Source organism: Elephas maximus, chromosome 16 (genome assembly GCF_024166365.1).
Source record: "Elephas maximus indicus isolate mEleMax1 chromosome 16, mEleMax1 primary haplotype, whole genome shotgun sequence".
NCBI lineage: Eukaryota > Metazoa > Chordata > Mammalia > Proboscidea > Elephantidae > Elephas > Elephas maximus.
The window spans coordinates 84,860,602-84,880,561 of record NC_064834.1 but is presented as its reverse complement, the minus strand read 5'-3'; the positions used below and the strand labels follow the sequence as shown (position 1 = coordinate 84,880,561).

Genomic DNA, 19,960 nt, shown 5'->3' with positions numbered 1-19,960 from the left:
TACTGACAGACAGTACAGCTCACTGTGGGAGTGAGCTGCATTTCCACCTGAGAGTCCTAGGGCATGTATGTAGAAAGCTTAAGTGTGTAAGGATAACTCTTAGTATATTTAAATATATTTTAAGTAAATATACTTAAAATAGTAATAACAGAAGATTTTGTTTTCCGAGTGTTTTAATCTTTTTTTTTTTTTTTTTTTTTTAGTGTAATTAAATGAGCACAGTTTTGTGAAATAAATCAATAAGTAAATGGTGGAAGAGAATTTAGAAGCCTAAAGCAGACCCATTTGTAAATGACAAATTTGTCTACATTTGTATATATATATTTTTTATTAACTTTTATTAAGCTTCAAGTGAACATTTACAAATCTAATCAGTCTGTCACATATAAGTTTACATACATCTTACTCCGTACTCCCACTTGTTCTTCCCCTATTGAGTCAGCCCTTTCAGTCTCTCCTTTCATGACAATTTTGCCAGCTTCCCTCTCTCTCTATCCTCCCATCCCCCCTCCAGACAACAGTTGCCAACACAATCTCAAGTGTCCACCTGAAATAATTAGCTCACTCTTCATCAGCATCTCTCTCCCACCCGCTGACCAGTCCCTTTCATGTCTGATGAGTTGTTTTCGGGGATGGTTCCCGTCCTGTGCCAACAGAAGGTCTGGGGTGCATGGCCGACGGGATTTCTCTAGTCTCAGTCAGACCATTAAGTATGGTCTTTTTATGAGAATTTGGGGTCTGCATCCCACTGATCTCCTGCTCCCTCAGGAGTTCTCTGCTGTGCTCCCTGTCAGGGCAGTCATCGATTGTGGCCGGGCACCAACTGGTTCTTCTGGTCTCAGGATGATTTAGGTCTCTGGTTCATGTGGCCCTTTCTGTCTCTTGGGCTCTTAGTTGTCGTGTGGCCTTGGTGTTCTTCATTTTCCTTTGCTCCAGGTGGGTTGAGACCAATTGCTGCATCTTAGATGGCCGCTTGTTAGCATTTAAGACCCCAGACGCCATATTTCAAAGTGGGATGCAGAATGATTTCATAATAGAATTATTTTGCCAATTGACTTAGAAGTCCCCTCAAACCATGTTCCCCAGACCCCCGCCCCTGCTCCGCTGACCTTTGAAGCCTTCATTGTATCCCGGAAACTTCTTTGCTTTTGGTCCAGTCCAACTGAGCTGCCCTTCCATGTATTGAGTGTTGTCTTTCCCTTCACCCAAAGCAGTTCTTATCTACTGATTAATCAATAAAAAACCCTCTCCCTCCCTCCCTCCTACCTCTCGTAACCACAAAAGTATGTGTTCTTCGCAGTTTTTACTATTTCTCAAGATCTTATAATAGTGGTCTTATACAATATTTGTCTTTTTGCCTCTGACTAATTTCGCTCAGCATAATGCCTTCCAGTTCCTCCATGTTATGAAATGTTTCACAGATTCGTCACTGTTCTTTATCGATGCGTAGTATTCCATTGTGTGAATATACCACAATTTATTTACCCATTCATCCGTTGATGGACACCTTGGTTGCTTCCAACTTTTTGCTATTGTAAACAGAGCTGCAATAAACATGGGTGTGCATATATCTCTTTGTGTGAAGGCTCTTGTATCTCTAGGGTATATTCCGAGGAGTGGGATTTCTGGGTTGTATGGTCGTTCTATTTCTAACTGTTTAAGATAACACCAGAAAAATTTCCAAAGTGGTTGTACCATTTTACATTCCCACCAGCAGTGTATAAGAGTTCCAATCTCTCCGCAGCCTCTCCAACATTTATTATTTTGTGTTTTTTGGATTAATGCCAGCCTCGTTGGAGTGAGATGGAATCTCATCCTAGTTTTAATTTGCATTTCTCTAATGGCTAATGATCGAGAGCATTTTCTCATGTATCTGTTGGCTGCCTGAATATCCTCTTTAGTGAAATGTGTGTTCATATCCTTTGCCCACTTCTTGATGGGTTGTTTGTCTTTTTGTGGTTGAGTTTTAACAGAATCATGTAGATTTTAGAGATCAGGCGCTGGTCGTAAATGTCATAACTGAAAATTCTTTCCCAGTCTGTAGGTGGTCTTTTTACTCTTTTTGTGAAGTCTTTGGATGAGCATAGGTGTTTGATTTTTAGGAGCTCCCAGTGATCGGGATTCTCTTCATCATTTTTGGTAATGTTTTGTATTCTGTTTATGCCTTGTATTAGGGCTCCTAGGGTTGTCCCTATTTTTCTTCCATGATCTTTATCATTTTAGTCTTTATGTTTAGGTCTTTGATCCACTTGGAGTTCGTTTTTGTGCATGGTGTGACGTATGGGTCCTGTTTCATTCTTTTGCAAATGGATATCCAGTTATGCCAGCACCATTTGTTAAAAAGACTATCTTTTCCCCAATTAACTGACACTGGGCCTTTGTCAAATATCAGCTGCTCATATGTGGATGGATTTATATTTGGGTTCTCAATTCTGTTCCATTGGTCTATGTGCCTGTTGTTGTACCAGTACTAGGCTGTTTTGACTACTGTGGCTGTATAATAGGTTCTGAAATGAGGTAAAGTGAGGCCTCCCACTTTCTTCTTCTTTTTCAGTAATGCTTTGCTTATCCGGGGCTTCTGTCCCTTCCATATGAAATTGGTGATTTGTTTCTCTAACCCCTTAAAATATGACATTGGAATTTGGATCGGAAGTGCGTTATATGTATAGATGGCTTTTGGTAGAATAGACATTTTTACTATGTTAAGTCTTCCTATCCATGAGCAAGGTATGTTTTTCCACTTAAGTGTGTCCTTTTGAATTTCTTGTAGTAGAACTTTGTAGTTGTGTTTGTATAGATCTTTTACATCCTTGGTAAGATTTATTCCTAAGTATTTTATCTTCTTGGGGGCTACTGTGAATGGTATTGATTTGGTTATTTCCTCTTTGGTGTTCTTTTTGTTGATGTAGAGGAATCCAAGTGATTTTTGTATGTTTATTTTATAACCTGAGACTCTTCCAAACTCTTCTATTAGTTTCAGTAGTTTTCTGGAGGATTCCTTAGGGTTTTCTGTGTATAAGATCATGTCATCTGCAAATAGTGATAGCTTTACTTCCTCCTTGCCAATCCGGATACCCTTTATTTCTTTGTCTAGCCTAATTGCCCTGGCTAGGACTTCAAGTACGATGTTGAATAAGAGCAGTGATAAAGGGCATCCTTGTCTGTTCCCGTTCTCAAGGGAAATGCTTTCATGTTCTCTCCATTTAGAGGGTTATTGGCTGTTGGCTTTGCATAGATGCCCTTTATTATGTTGAGGAATTTTCCTTCAATTCCTATTTTGGTAAGAGTTTTTATCATGAATGGGTGTTGGACTTTGTCAAATGCCTTTCTGCATCAATTGATAAGATCATGTGGTTTACATTAATGGTTTTTCTGATATTAAACCAGCCTTGCATACCTGGTATAAATCCCACTTGATCATGGTGAATTATTTTTTTGATGTGTTGTTGGATTCTATTGGCTAGAATTTTGTTGAGGATTTTTGCATCTATGTTCATGAGGGATGTAGGTCTACAATTTTCTTTTTTTGTAATGTCTTTACCTGGTTTTGGTATCAGGGAGATGGTGGCTTCATAGAATGAGTTGGGTAGTATTCCATCATTTTCTATGCTTTGAAATACCTTCAGTAGTAGTGGTGTTAACTCTTCTCTGAAAGTTTGGTAGAACTCTGCAGTGAAGCCGTCCGGGCCAGGGCTTTTTTTTGTTGGGAGTTTTTTGATTACCGTTTCAATCTCTTTTTTTGTTATGGGTCTATTTAGTTGTTCTACTTCTGATTGTGTTAGTTTAGGTAGGTAGTGTTTTTCCAAGAATTCATCCATTTCTTCTAGGTTTTCAAATTTGTTAGAGTCAATTTTTCGTAGTAATCTGAAATGATTCTTTTAATTTCATTTGGTTCTGTTGTGATGTGGTCCTTCTCGTTTCTTATTCGGGTTATTTGTTTCCTTTCCTGTATTTCTTTAATCAGTCTAACCAATGGTTTATCAATTTTGTTAATTTTTTCAAAGAAGCAGCTTTTGGCTTTGTTAATTCTTTCAATTGTTTTTCTGTTCTCTAATTCATTTAGTTCAGCTCTAATTTTTATTATTTGTTTTCTTCTGGTGCCTAATGGGTTCTTTTGTTGCTTACTTTCTATTTGTTCAAGTTGTAGGGACAGTTCTCTGCTTTTGGCTCTTTCTTCTTTTTGTATGTGTGCATTTATCGATATAAATTGGCCTCTGAGCACTGCTTTTGCTGTGTCCCAGAGGTTTTGATAGGAAGTATTTTCATTCTTGTTGCATTCTATGAATTTCCTTATTCCCTCCTTGATGTCTTCTATAACCCAGTCTTTTTCCAGGAGGGTATTGTTCATTTTCCAAGTATTTGATTTCTTTTCCCTAGTTTTTCTGTTATTAATTTCTAGTTTTATTGCCTTGTGGTCTGAGAAGATGCTTTGTAATATTTCGATGTTTTGGACTCTGCAAAGGTTTGTTTTATGACCTAATATGTGGTCTATTCTAGAGAATCTTCCATGTGCTCTAGAAAAAAAAGTATACTTCGCAGCAGTTGGGTGGAGAGTTCTGTATAAGTCAATGAGGTCAAGTTGGTTGATTGTTGTAAGTAGGTCTTCTGTGTCTCTATTGAGCTTCTTACTGGATGTCCTGTCCTTCTCCGAAAGTGGTGTGTTGAAGTCTCCTACTATAATTGTGGAGGTGTCTATCTCACTTTTCAATTCTGTTAAAATTTGATTTATGTATCTCGCAGCCCTGTCATTGGTGCATAAATATTTAATATGGTTATATCTTCCTGATCAATTGTCCCTTTTATCATTATGTAGTGTCCTTCTTTATCCTTTGTGGTGGATTTAAGTCTAAAGTCTATTTTGTCAGAAATTAATATTGCTACTCCTCTTCTTTTTTGCTTATTGTTTGCTTGATATATTTTTTTCCATCCTTTGAGTTTTAGTTTGTTTGTGTCTCTAAGTCTAAGGTGTGTCTCTTGTAGGCAGCATATAGATGGATCGTGTTTCTTTATCCAGTCTGAGACTCTCTGTCTCTTTATTGGTGCATTTAGTCCGTTTACATTCAGAGTAATTATAGATAAATATGTTTTTAGTGCTGTCATTTTGATGCCTTTTCATGTGTGTTGTTGCCAATTTCATTTTTCCACATACTTTTTTGTGCTGAGACGTTTTTCTTAGTAAATTGTGAGATCCTCATTTTCATAGTGTTTGACTTTATGTTAGTTGAGTCGTTGCGTTTTTCTTGGCTTTTATCTTGAGTTATGGAGTTGTTATACCTTTTTGTGGTTACCTTATTATTTACCCCTATTTTTCTAAGTAAAAACCTAACTTGTATCGTTCTATATCGCCTTGTATCACTCTCCATCTGGCAGTTCAATGCCTCCTGTATTTAGTCCCTCTTTTTGATTATTGTGATCTTTTACATATTGACTTCAATGATTCCCTGTTATGTTTATTATTATTATTTTTAATTAATCTGAATTTGTTTGTTTTTGTGATTTCCCTATTTGAGTTGATATCAGGACGTTCTGTTTTGTGACCTTGTGTTGTGCTGGTATCTGATATTAATGGTTTTCTGACCAAACAATATCCTTTAGTATTTCTTGTAGCTTTGGTTTGGTTTTTGCAAATTCTCTAAACTTGTGTTTATCTGTAAATATCTTAATTTCGCCTTCATATTTGAGAGAGAGTTTTGCTGGATATATGATCCTTGGCTGGCAGTTTTTCTCCTTCAGTGCTCTGTATATGTCGTCTCATTCCCTTCTTGCCTGCATGGTTTCTGCTGAGTAGTCTGAACTTACTCTTATTGATTCTCCCTTGTAGGAAACCTTTCTTTTCTCCCTGGCTGCTTTTAAAATTTTCTGTTTATCTTTGGTTTTGGTGAGTTTGATGATAATATGTCTTGGTGTTTTTCTTTTTGGATCAGTCTTAAATGGGGTTCGATAAGCATCTTGGATAGATATCCTTTCGTCTTTCATGATGTCAGGGAAGTTTTGTGTGAGGAGTTCTTCAACTATTTTCTCTGTGTTTTCTGTCCCCCCTCCCTGTTCTGGGACTCCAATCACCTGCAAGTTATCCTTCTTGATAGAGTCCCACATGATTCTTAGGGTTTCTTCATTTTTTTAAATTCTTTTATCTGATTTTTTTCCAGCTATGTTGGTGTTGATTCCCTGGTCCTCCAGATGTCCCAGTCTGCATTCTAATTGCTCGAGTCTGCTCCTCTGACTTCCTATTGCGTTGTCTAATTCTGTAATTTTATTGTTAATCTTTTGGATTTCTACATGTGTCTCTCTATGGATTCTTGCAACTTATTAATTTTTCCAGTATGTTCTTGAATAATCTTTTTGAGTTCTTCAACAGTTTTATCAGTGTGTTCCTTGGCTTTTTCTGCAGTTTGCCTTATTTCGTTTGTGATGTCTTGAAGCATTCTGTAAATTAGTTTTTTATATTCTGTATCTGATAATTCCAGGATCGTATCTTCATTTGGGAAAGATTTTGATTCTTTTGTTTGGGGGGTTGGAGAAGCTGTCATGGTCTGCTTCTTTATGTGATTTGATATGGACTGCTGTCTCCGAGCCATCACTGGGAAACTAGTTTTTCCAGAAAATCCGCTGACTGGTACGCTGCCTCCAGGCTCTGAAAACAATCGCTGCCTCCCCGTATTTGTTCATTCTCCATCTCTAAATCTGTGTTTGTTGTTCAGGGTTCGTAGATTGTTATGTATGTGATCGATTCACTTGTTTTTCCGAGTCTGTTGCAAGAGGGATCCGCGGTAGAGTCCACCTAGTCCGCCAACTTGGCCCCGCCTCCTACATTTATATTTTAATGTAATCTAAACATCATAGTTTATTTAATAAGTATAACTGACTTTCCAGGCAGAAGAAAAAAAAAATATTACTTCACAGATGCATATACAGATAAATAATGATTAAAGATAGGAACATAAAAAAATAAATAATATTAAGAAAAATGTCTGTAGGATATTCAGGTTTTTAATGGCTTTATTAATCAATTCAGAATTCACAAAAAATGAGAGTTGAATGAATCAAATTCTCTAAAACATTGAGTAAAGAAAAAGTCCTTGTAATAAATTAGGACTACTACAGTATTTTTACACAAATAACACATGCCTTCTACGTTTGACCACCTCTCCCTTCCTTCCAGGAGGTGTTTTTGTAAGCACTCTATTCTAATTTTTTTACAGCATCCTGTAAAAAAAATTGGCAGAGTGGTGCTTCTGAAAATACCTCACAGTGGGAGGGAGAGGTTGGTAAACAAATGTAAAAGACACGTTATGTGTGTGAAAATATGGTATTTGTAATACACATAGTATATATCTAGAGAGGAATCAAGAAGTAGAACCTATTGGTTATCTACCCCACTGAAGGATCTAGTACAATTCATTTAATTATCAAACCATGATGTTCGAGGAGTACCAAGTTCCTAACACTTGTCTGAGAAAATTTTATTGCAGATAAGTGCACAGTTCACATTGTACCTCTCTCAATTATCTTTATCCACCAAGGAATGCTCATTTAAGTTTTGTTTATAAAAAAAGAATGGAAGTAATCTTTTTATTTTTTTATTGTTGTGAAAATATATACATCAAAATGTGCATCAATTCAACAATTTCTACATGTACAATACAATGACACTGATTTAATTCTTCAAATAGTGCAGCAGTTGTCGCCCTCCTTTTCTGATTTGTTCCTCCCGTAATGACATAAACTAATTTTTCCTTGAGCTTCCTATTTAACTTCTTGAGTTGCTGCTAACAATTTGATCCTAAATAGTAAGTTTTTTTTTTTTTTTTTTTTAAAGCACAAAGCTCACGGCAGGCATTCCATATTAATTAAGTTAGGCTGTTGTTTTGTTTAAAGAGAGCTTTGAACATATTTTTTGTTTATGGTATCAGGGCTAAAGACTATCTCAAGGCAGTAGTGTTGGGGATTAATCTAGCCTCAATGGCTCCAGAAATTCTGGATTCCATTAGGATTGAAATTCTCTTTGCTTTTTCACCTTTTGATCAGGATTCTTCTATAGCATTTTGATCAAAACTTTCAGTAGCTGGGCACCATTCATTATGGCCTCATGGCAAAGGAGGCAGTCATCCACACCTTCCATTTCCTACTCTTATCTTCTTTTGTCATTCCAGGTGAATAGAGAACAAGTGTTGTATATTGAACGGATGCTTTCAAGCTTTTAAGACTCCAGGCACTACACAATGAACTATGAGGTAGAGCAGAAATGCTGAATGTAACATTAGATCAATTAACTGGAATGGTCCATAAGACCATGACCCTAAACGCCCAAATCTATCAACCAAATCCCACAAGGTGGTTTGTTGTACATAAGCAGTCTCAACAGCTACTTTTTTTGTGGTTGTACTAAATATATGTATTTATTTAGATTGCATTTGCCAATTCAACTTATCACAGGTGTACAATTTAGTGACACCATTTACACATACTGGCTGTGTATCCGTTATGCATAGTCAACGAGATTTTTCCACCAGTGTAAACATAAACTGCTGGGAAGATGGTCTGCCTCTATGATTCCCATCTGGGTCACCTACGCTGAGGCCTTGGGCTGAAACCATTCTCTGATAAGGAGACTGGAACTGAGTCCCACTCTCTCTCCCAGTTTCCTCTTGTCAGTGAAGATTTCCTCCCTGTTCTGAGCACACAGGAACTTCCTCTCTCTCCAAGACTATCTATAACTACTTAACTGTACAAAATTAATATTGTAGCTAGAGGGAAAAAAAAAGTTGCACCCTTTGATCTCAGGGTCGTCGTGCTGTTTACACTTGAACAATGGCACCCTCTTGGTCACAAGATGGACTTACTGATTTTGCCTAAACAAAGGCACCCTCCTCTTACCCCCTTTCCTCTTGCTTCCATGCTGTCCGCCATGTACACCCCTCCAGTTCATCTATCTAAGCCACAGGCCAGAGTTCCTCTTTGTTCTCTCACCCATGGTATATGAGGTACACACATGGAAGTGACAAAACACACACTCCTGGATAAGAGACTTTCAAGAGAATCTGGATCTTGATAAAACCCTTACACCATTTATCACTGACATGATTACTGTGAGTAATAAAAGCCTGTGACACCACCAGTGAGTATTGCAATTATTCATTCTGATACAAAGAGCCCTGCCCCATACCTTCTGATTTATGTCACTCAACACATCATAGAATCTCAGTGCTCTCTATGCAATAACTTCCCTTTTCCCTTCCCTTTTGCTCCTGGTAACCACTAATAAACTTTTGTTATCTATACATTTACCTGTTCTTATCTTTTTATATAAATAAAATAACACAATATTTGTCACTTTGGCTTGATTTATTTCACTCAGCATAATGTCCTCAAGCTCCATCCATGTTGTAGCATGCACCTGGACTTCTTTTCTCTTCCTGAATGAGAAGTATTCCAGGATATGTTCGTACCACATTTTATTTACCCGTTTGTCCATTGATGGGCATTTAGGTTGTTTCCAAATTTTGGCTTTTATGAATAGTGCTGCAATGAACATTGGTGGACATATGTCAGTTCATGTCACTGCGTTCTAGTCTCAGGTCTATTACTGGTAGTGGGGTTGCTGGGTCATATGGTAGTCCTATTTTAGGTTTTTGGAGGACCTGCCACACTGTTTTCCAGAATGGCTGTACCATATTGCATTTCCACCAGCAATGGATAAAGATTCCGATTTCCCTGCATTCTGAGAAACATTTGTTATTTTCCGTTTAAGTTATTTTAGCCATCCTAATTGAGGTGCCCTGGTGGCACAGTGGTTAAATGCGTGGCTGCTAACAAAATGTTGATCGTTCAAACCTACCAGTTGCTCCATGGCAGAAAGATGTGTCAGTCAGCTTCCATAAAAATTTATAGTCTTGGAAACCTTATGGGGAAGTTTTACCCTGTCCTGTAGGGTTGCTATGAGTCAGAATCGACTTGATGGCAATGGGTTTGATTTTGGATTTATCATAATTAAAGTGGAATGGTCTCTCACGGTTTTGAATTGCATCTCTTTGACGGCTAAATACGCAGAGTATTTATTCATGAGTTTTTTGTCCATTTGAATATACTCGTTGGTGAAATGTCTATTCAAGCCCTTTGTTGTTGTTGTTAGGTGCCTTCGAGTCGGTTCTGGCTCCTAGCCACCCTTTGTACAACAGAATGCAACACTGCCAGTTCTTGTACCATCCTCACACTCATTTCTGTGTTTGAGCCCATTGTTGCCAGCCACTGTATTAATCCGTCTTGTCGAGGATCTTCCTCTTTTTGCTGACGCTCTACTTTACCACACATGATGTCCTTAGAAAGGGACTGGTTCCTGTTGATAATACACCCGAAGTATGTGAGACAGTCTTGCCATTCTTGCTACTACAGAACATTCTGGCTCTATTTCTGCCAAGACAGATTGGTTTGTTCTTCTGGCAGTCCATGGTATATTCAATGTTCTGTTTCAATCCCATAATTCAAATGCATCAATTCAACGTCACAATTGAAAATACCATGACTTGGGTTAGGTGCACCTTAGTCCTCAAAGTGACATCTTTGCTTTACAACACTTTAAAGAGGTCTTTTGCAGCAGGTTTGCCCAATCCAATACATTATTTGATTTCTTGAATGCTGCTTCCATGGGTGTAGATCCAAGTAAAATGAAATTCTTGACAACTTCAATATTTTCTCATTTTATCATAATGTTGCTTATTGATCCAATTGTGAAGATTTTTGTTTTCTTTATGTTGAGGTGTAATCCATACTGAAGGCTGTAGTCTTTGATCTTCATCAGTAGGTGTTTCAAGTCCTCTTAGATTTCAGCAAGCAAGCTTATTCATCTGCATATCACAGGTTGTTAATGAGTCTTCCTTCAATCCTGATGCTGAGCGCTTCATATTTTCCAACTCCTCAGATTGTTTTCTCAGCTTTCAGATTGAGGAAGCATGGTGAAAGGATACAACACTTACACAGGCTTTTTCTGATTTTATATCATGCCGTATCCCCCTGTTCTGTTCAAATGACTGACTCTTGATCTATATACAGGCTCTACATTAATGCAATTAAGTGTTCTGGACTTCTCATTCTTCTCAAAGTTATCCATAAGTTATCATGATCTAAACTGTCAAATGCCTTTGTGTAGTTAATAAAGCACAGGTAAACATCTTTCTGGTATTCTTGTTCAGCCAAGATACATCTGACATCAGCAATGATATCTTTCGTTTCTGATCCTCTTCTTAATCTGGCTTGAGTTTCTGAAGTTCTGCTGTAACCATTTTTGAATTATCTCAGCATAATTTTACTTGTGTGCGGTATTAATGATATTGTTCAGTAATTCCCACATTCTGTTGGACCACCTGTCTTTGGAATGGGCACACATATGGATCTCTTCCAGCTGGTTGGCCAGGTAGCTGTCTTCCAAATTTCTTGGCTTAGACAAGTGAGCATTTCCACCATTGCATCTGTTGGTTTAAACATCTCAATTGTTATTCCCTCTATTCCCGGATCCTTATTTTTCACCAATGCTTTACGTTAATCTTGGACTTCTTTCAACACCATGGGTTCTTGATCATATGCTAGCTCCTGAAATGGTTGAATATCTTCTTTTTGGTACAGTGACTGTGTATTTCTTCCATCTTCTTTTCATGCTTTCTGTGTCATTTAATATTTTGCTCATAGAATCCTTCAATGTTTCAACTTGAGGCTTGAATTTTTTCTTCAGGTTTCACATTGAGAAATGCCGAGATTGTTCTTCTCTTTTGGCTTTATAACTCCAGGTCTTTCCACATTTCATTATAATACTTTTCTTTTGGAGCTGTCCTTTGATATCTTCTATTCAGTTCTTTTATGTGGTCATTTCTTCCTTTGCCTTAGTTACTCTACTTTTTAGAGTAAGTTTCTGAGTCTCTTTGGACATTCATTATGATCTTTTCTTTCTTTTTAACAACTTTTGCTTTCTTCATGTTTGAGTTGACCCCTTGATGTTGCTAGTCTATTCTGTCCTATATGGTAGCTATGAGTCGGAATCGACTCTACAGCAATGGCTTTTTCCCCCCCCCTTCTTTTTTCTCTATTGTTTTTGAAGAGCTTAAACAGGATTGGTGTCAATTGTTCTCTAAATGTTTGGTCAAATTCCCCAGCAAATCTATCTGGCCCAGGACTTTTTTTTTTTTTTTTTTCTTGTAGGAACAGTTTTGATTACTGATTCAATCTCTTCATTTATAATGGGTCTGTTGAAATTTTCTATGTCCTCATGAATCAGTTTAGGTAGTTTTTATGTTTATAGTAATTTGTCACTTTCCTCTATATTATCTAATTTTTTGGCATGCAGGTTCAAAGTATTTTGTCATAATTCCTTTTATTTCTATTAGATCAGTTCTAATGTCTCCTTTTTCTTATTTTAGTTTTTTGCATCATTTTTTTTTTCTTTGTCAATATAGATAAAGTTTTGTCAATGTTATTGATCATTTCAGAGAAACAACTTCTGGTTAGATTGAATCTGTTGTTTTTCTGTTTTTGATTACATTTATTTTTGCTCTGATCTTTTTTAATTCTTTTCTTTTAATAGTTCTAGGTTTAACTTGCTCTTCTTTCTCTAGTCCATCCAGTTGTAAAGTTAGATTATTTATTTCAGGTCTTTCCTCTTTATTAATGTAAGCATTTATTCCTATTGATTTCTCTCTGAGGACTGCTTTCATTGCATCCCATAAGTTTTGGGTTGTTGTGCTTTCATTTCACTTAACTCCATGTATTTTATTATTATTATTATTTATTTATCTCTCGATTTCTTCCCTGATCCAATTGTTGTTTAGTAGAGCATTGTTTATTTCCATGAATTTGTGTGTTTCATAGTTTTCCTTCTGTTATTAATTTATAATATTATTCCTTAGTGCACAGAGGAGATACATTTTTATAATTCCAATTTTTTTTAAAGCTTGTTGAGGTTCATTTTGTGGCCTACCATACAATTAATTTCAGAGAATCACCCATGTGCTCAGAAGAAAAATGTGTTTTGTTCTGGTGTTGGATGTAGAGTTCTATATATGTCCATTAGGTCTAATTGGTTTATAGTATTGTTGAAGTCCTCTATGTCCTTACTAAATTCTTTTTAAATATATTGGAAGTGGTATGTTGAAGTCTCCAACTATTGCGGTGGAGTTGTCTGTTATTTCTTTCAGTACTAGTTTCATATATTTTATAGCTCTGATGTTGGGAACAAATATTTATAATTATTATGTCTTATTAATAATTTATTCTTTTATTATTAGGAAATGTGCTTCCTCATCTCTTAGAACAGATATTGATATAAAATCTATTTTGCCTGCTTTCAGTATGCCCATCCCTACTTTCTTATGGTTATTAATTACATGGCATATTCTTTTCCATTCTTTCACTTTCAGTCTGTTCGTGTCTTTGGGCCTAAGATGTGTTTCTTGTAGACAGCATATGGATGGATCATGTTTTTTATCCATTCTACCACTCTCTGCCTTTTGAAGGAGAATTTAAACCACTTACATTTAAGCTAAATACTGAAAATAAAGGACCTACTTCATTCCTTTTGCTAATTGTTTTGTGTGTCTTGTATCTTCTTTGTCCCACAATTCCCATACTTCTGTTATTTTTTTTCTTTAGACTCCTTTTTGTGTTCAGTCTTTTTAATTTCTTCCTTCTTCCCTCTGTGTATGTTTTGTAAATATTTCCTTAGTGGTTACCACAAATACTACGTTTAACAACTTACAATTGCACCAACTTATTTTAACTTGATGCCTGTATTTAACATAGGAACTATAAGTTTTAATGTTAGTATACTAAAACTCTACGCTATTTTGCTCTTCCTACCCCCCTTTTTGTTGTTGTAACACCAATTACATCATTATACATTCTGTGTTCCTTAGCTTGAGTTTGTACTTATTTTGTACTTTTTTGATGTTGTTGCTTGTGGGGCTTAAGTAATACTAAGTTTACCCCCTGGAAATACCAGACAACTCATCCTTATATTTTTTCATGTCATTACCTTCATTGGAGATTTCTCTCTTCTTTCCCATGGACTGATTCAATTATCTGTCCAGTGTCCCTTCTTTTTCATCTGAAATAACTCCCTTAAGTAATTCTTGCAGACCAGTTCTGGTGGTTATAAATTCCTACAACCTTTGTTTATTTGGGATCCTTGATTTCGCTCTTATTTTTGAATGACAGCTTTACTGGGTGAAGAGTTCTTATTTGAAAATTATTATTCTTCAATACTTTATACAAGATCTAAGCCCTGCTTCCCTAATTTTTGTTACCATCCACTCCTTCATAAATAACACCAGTTTCATTCACACTGAATCACTTTCAGTCTTTGCAATCTGGTATTATGCATTTGGCTTCTCTGGTTATCACATGGTATTTCCCTCCTATAATGCAGCAAAAATCATCCCACATGACTCTTCTTTACCCTCCAAACGTTAAATAAGAGTCTTCCATCTACCAGAAAAACCTCTTTGGCTGCCATTTTTCTCTATATCAGTTGCATTCTCCACATATAACTATCATGAAGCATTTCTCACCTAAGTCCTTGATATTTTTTTTCTCTTCACCTGATCATGTCCTAGAACTTAATATAGTTTGTCAAAATCTTTGTACATTACAAATTTCTTCTTCCCAAATTTATTTTTTTGGTTTTGCTCTTCTTAGTTGGCACAAAAACGTAAATAATTTAGCCACCTGGTACTTAAAGTGTGTGTTTTTTTTTCCTTGCAAGTAAACAGATATGAGTTGCAGTGCCATTACCCATAATGATAAAGATACATTCCAGCTGATAGTGTGTTTGGCAAGACATCCGTTGTCCAGTGACCCCCTAGCAATATACTCAACTACTCCCTGATATCATAATATTGCTCCTACGATTCTTAGACTGAAAAGAGGGTTGATAAAATCAGTTATTATATATGGAATTAGAAATCATATTTTTACATTGAGAGTGTTGGAGTCAATAAATTAATATACCAAAAAAAAAGTTTGTATGTACAATTACATGAGCACCTTATTAATGCAAATAACATATGCTTGGGGGTAGTAAGTGTAAGTGTTATTCTGGAAGTTTCCATATTCAAAGAATATCTTAGTACACTGATTTATTTAAATAAAAAAATCTGATTGTGACTAACACATCAAAGTTAATGTAAAGTACAGTAGGAAATCAATTTACCATCAATATTTAGCTTGCCCATTATCCTGTAGTATTTAACCCAACCTGAGTACCACTGAAATATTTGTTGTTTGAGAGCAGTTTTTCCTTATTATATTTTCCGTAACCTGTAGTATCCTAATTATGGTAGGCTTTTCTAGGGCTAAGGGTCCCTGGTGGTGCAGTGGTTAAATGCTTGGCTGCTAACTGAAAGGTCAGTGGTTTGAACCCACAAGCTGCTTGGGGGGAGAAACATGTGGTAGTATGCTTCCATAAAGATTTACAGCCTTGTGAACCCTATTGTCCTAGAGGGTCGCTATGAGTCCGTATCAACTTGATTTGGCAACAGGTTTGTTTTCATTTTTGGTTTTCTAAGGCTAGGGGTAGGGGTAGAAGTAGCTCTTCATTCACATATATGAGAAAACACCCTCCTCTCCTCTTTCAGGTTTGTCCCTAAGAGGTAGGATTTAATGCCTTCCCCAGTACTGTAGGATCTTTCTTCCTTGATTAAAATATTGATCTATATATTAGAAACAGAAGCTTTCACATATTGTATGAATACACCTGGATGTATTTTTATAAGCTGCCTATATCCACGTTACCAGCACCCAGATCGAGAAGGAGGATAATGCAGCATCCCAGAATCCCCTTCTACGCTTCTTTTTAGTTACAAGCCCCGTGGTGACTCCTATCCCATACTTCAGGCAGCACAGAGTCTGTTTTTATCTTAATATAAAATAAATGGCATCCTACAAATTATAGTCTTCTGTGTCCAGTTTGTTTTTCTCAGTTTTGTATTTGTGAGACTTATCCCCATTTTTGCATAGATGCAGATATTTCACTTCCATTGCTGAGTAGTACTGACTGTTTCGAAGATGCCAAAATTTATCCATTTTGAGAGTAATGAGAATTTTGAGAGTTTCAGTAATAATATAACAATGTTTCTCTCTTCTCCTCTGATTTCTCCGAAATGCACAGCAGCTCAAATGTGATAGGTTCATAATGAAGCACTGAATTTTGAGCACCGTATTTGTTTTCTATTGCTGCAGTAACAAAGTACCAGGGATTTAGTGGTTTTATATAACAAATTTATACTCCTGCAGTTCTATAGATCAGAAATTTGACTTGAGTCTCACTAGGTTAAAATCAAGTTATCTATGGGCTGCATTCATTTCTGAAAATATTCTGTACATGAATTTTCCAGATTCAAGAGGACGTATGTATTTCTTGAATCATGGCTACCTTCTGCAATCTTCAAAGGCAGTAATGGCTGGTCGCATCCCTCTTACTCTACCATCTAGCTGGTTTTTCAACTTCTGTTGCAAAAGTTCCCCTCCTTTAAAGGGTTTATGTGATTAGATTGGTCCCACAGATAATCCAGGATAATTTTCCATGTCAAAGTCCTTAACCTTAATAACATCAGCAAAGCCCTTTTGTCCTGGTAAGATAACATGTTCACCGGTTCTGCAAATTAGGACATGCACATCTTTGGTATCATCCTGCCTACCACATGCAAGATTGCAGATGTTCATGTTTCTAGGAAAAGTACTCTGCCAATGCAAATCTCCAACAATTTCAACAGATACATGATTAAATTTTATTTTGTTTTGGCCAAAAGAAACACTCAAGTCTAAGCTTAGAAAATTCCAACATAGGGAAATATAAGTAGAATAAATGGATCTTCTTGCAGTAGATGGGCTCAGTTCATTTTCTACACAACATGAACTTATATGATACATTCCAACTGCCTGAACATGTGAAAGCTGGACAATGAGTAAGGAAGAGTGAAGAGCTGATGCCTTTGAATTGTGGTGTTGGTGAAGAATATTGAATATACCATGGACTGCCAAAAGAATGAACAAATGTGTCTTGGAAGAAGTACAACCAGAATGCTCCTTAGAAGTAAGGATGATGAGACTGCGTCTTACATACTTTGGAAATGTCAGGAAGGATCAGTCCCTGAAGAAGGACGTCATGCTTGGCAAAGTACAGGGTCAGCAGAAAAGAGGAGGACCCTCAATGAGGTGGATTGACTCAGTGGCTGCAACAGTGAGCTCAAGAATAACAATGGTTGTAAGGATGGCTCAGGACCAGGCAGTGTTTCATTCTGTTGTGCATAGGGTTGCTATGGGTCGGAACCGACTCGACAGCACCTAACAACAGCAACTGCCTGAACATGAGCCAGTATATTTTACTATCATGTGAATATTTTTTCCACAAAATGCATACATATCTGTTCAATCACGCAAATGCTTTTTCTCTCTATATTGAACAAACCCACTAGTTCTTTGTCCATGTTTCTGATCATGTAAACTATATATTTGCGTAAGTCCATAACTACTGCAAAAGAATGATTATAATCCATTGCCTTTGGAATAAATAAGAAGTCAATCCCTTACAAGTATACAGATCATACACTAGACGAAGCTCAGATTAATAAGAATAATAACAAAAATTTTGTGGGACCAGAAAACAATGTGGGTATTGTCCATTAATCCGTATGATAAATAAACACCCACTTATTTCTACTCTAGGCCACACACTAAGCTAGGCACGGGAGATACAGCACCTGTCCACAAGGATCCCATAGTGTAATGAAGTAAAAATAACCAGTACTTATGGAAATAAATCTTAAATTACAAATAAGATAAATGCTATGATGGAGAGGTAAAGGGTGTTAAGAAAGGATCTAAGCGGACCAACTGAACTAGTCTGGAGAAACCTAGGTAAAGGTAATCTCATGGACCAGTGTACTGGAGCAGCAAATACAACACTAGGTTAAGAACGGAGAGATAATCTTACGACCATAAGTGAGTTATATATCCAAAAGTCATGAAGTATTTGTCACATACGAAATTTTCCCTATAAGGAATCCCTAGGTAGGATAGATGATTAAGTACTCGACTACTAATTGAAAGACTGATGATTTAAACCTGCCACGAGGCCTCTGAAGAAAGGCCAGAGATCTGCTTCCGAAAGGCCACAGCCTTGAAAACCCTATGCACAGTTCTACTCTTCATAAACGTGGTTGCCACGAGTTGGAATTACCTGGAAAACAACTACTGTTTTCTACGTTTGTTTCACAATTAAGATGATAAATATAAGGTCAGCATGTGTCTGCCCAATTACAAATGGAACTACTGGTTTTTCCACTCACTTGATCTAGTGACAGTGTCTGTTAGTAGCAATTCAATGAGTACGACCAGAGTTTTCACAGAAATTCTTACTTTAAATATCCGATATTATTTTCAGACTGCGCAACCAGATTGTTCAGACAATTCTGTCAGTGATTGAAAGATCATGATATATGTGACATTAACCCTCCTAATTTGAAGGGCATTGCCTACTCTTTAACAGTTTCTTTAATGCCATCTTCATATCCTTATTTCTCAGACTGTAGATGACGGGATTCATGGTGGGTGGCACCATAGTATAGAATACTGAAACCAGCAAATCCAATGGTGATGGAGATTCGGGTAAGGGTCGTAAATAGGCAAAAAAAAAAAAAAAAAAAACAGAAAAGAGAAAGATAGTCACAACAGTGAGGTGAGGCAAGCATGTGGAGAAAGCTTTGGACCTGCCTCCTCTGGATGGGATTCTCAGAATAGTGGAGAAGATGTGAATGTAAGAGATATCTATAAACACAAAACAGCCAAAATCTAACACCAGGCTGAGCCCAATGACTACTAATTCCACAGTATTATAAGAACAGGTGAGGGAGAGCAGTTGTGGAACATCACAGAAGAACTGATGAACTTCAGGAGACCCACACACAGGTATGGAGAAGGTAGAAGCTGTGTGCGGAACTGCATTGAGAACTCCACTGACCCATGAGGAAGCTGCCATCTGCACACAGGCTCCATGGCTCATGAGGACTTCATACCTCAGTGGGTGGCAGATGGCAACGTAGCGGTCATAAGACATCACTGTGAGTAGAGATACTTCTGTAGTGGCTGAGAGGAAGAAGAAAAATACCTGTGAAACACAGCCGAGAAATGAGATGGTGGTGTGATGAGCCAGAGAGTTTGCGATGGATTTGGGAACAGTGATGGAAATGAGGCAGAGACCCAGAAAGGACAAGTTCTTCAGGAAGAAATACATAAGGGTGTGGAGCCGATGATCCTTGCTTGTGAGGGTGATGATGAGAACGTTCCCCAGTACAGCTGCCAGGTAAATCAGCAAAAACAACATAGCATGTAAGATCTGGATCTCCTGAACATCAGAAAACCCCATTAGGAAGAACATGGTCACAGAGGTGAAGTTGTTCATTTCTCTGGGTGTTTAATCAATGCCTCTAAAAAAATAAAATGAATAACTTGTGATTTAGTCAAGGAAGTTTACTCTTCTACTTCTCAGGTTCACTTTCTCCCAATCACATGTGCAGGTATTCCATGCCATACAAGAGTAACAACACCAAGTCTTCAGGAGGTAATTTAACACAAATAATCCCATTAACTGAAGGACTGAAAACTCCTATCAGTCAAGTCCAAATCATCCACCTTGTCATTCTATGTTGATTAAGGCCCATATTCCACATCTGACTCAAATAGAATTTCATATACCTTGCATTGAAATATGTAGTGAGAAAGTGCACAAATTTGGGACCAGTCAGTCCTGAGTACAAATTTTAGATCAGCTGTTTGCGAGCTTTGTGATCTCATATACATTTTTGAGTATCATCTTATTCAACCTACTGTGTGAGCGTTATCATTGGATCATTATTTTGATTCAATTAAATAATTTATACACAACTTATGCATAATTACTGGATAAGAAGACACAACCAAT

General features: G+C 37.0%; 1 protein-coding gene across 1 annotated transcript; it reads right to left on the bottom strand.

The window, feature by feature from the left end:
- Window positions 1-18,496: 18,496 nt before the first annotated feature.
- On the bottom strand, window positions 18,497-19,441 carry LOC126059445 (olfactory receptor 14A16-like). Its single transcript, XM_049855122.1, has one exon. The coding sequence runs from the start codon at window positions 19,439-19,441 to the stop codon at window positions 18,497-18,499; it is 945 nt and encodes a 314-aa protein (XP_049711079.1).
- Between the last annotated feature and the right edge of the window lie 519 nt (window positions 19,442-19,960).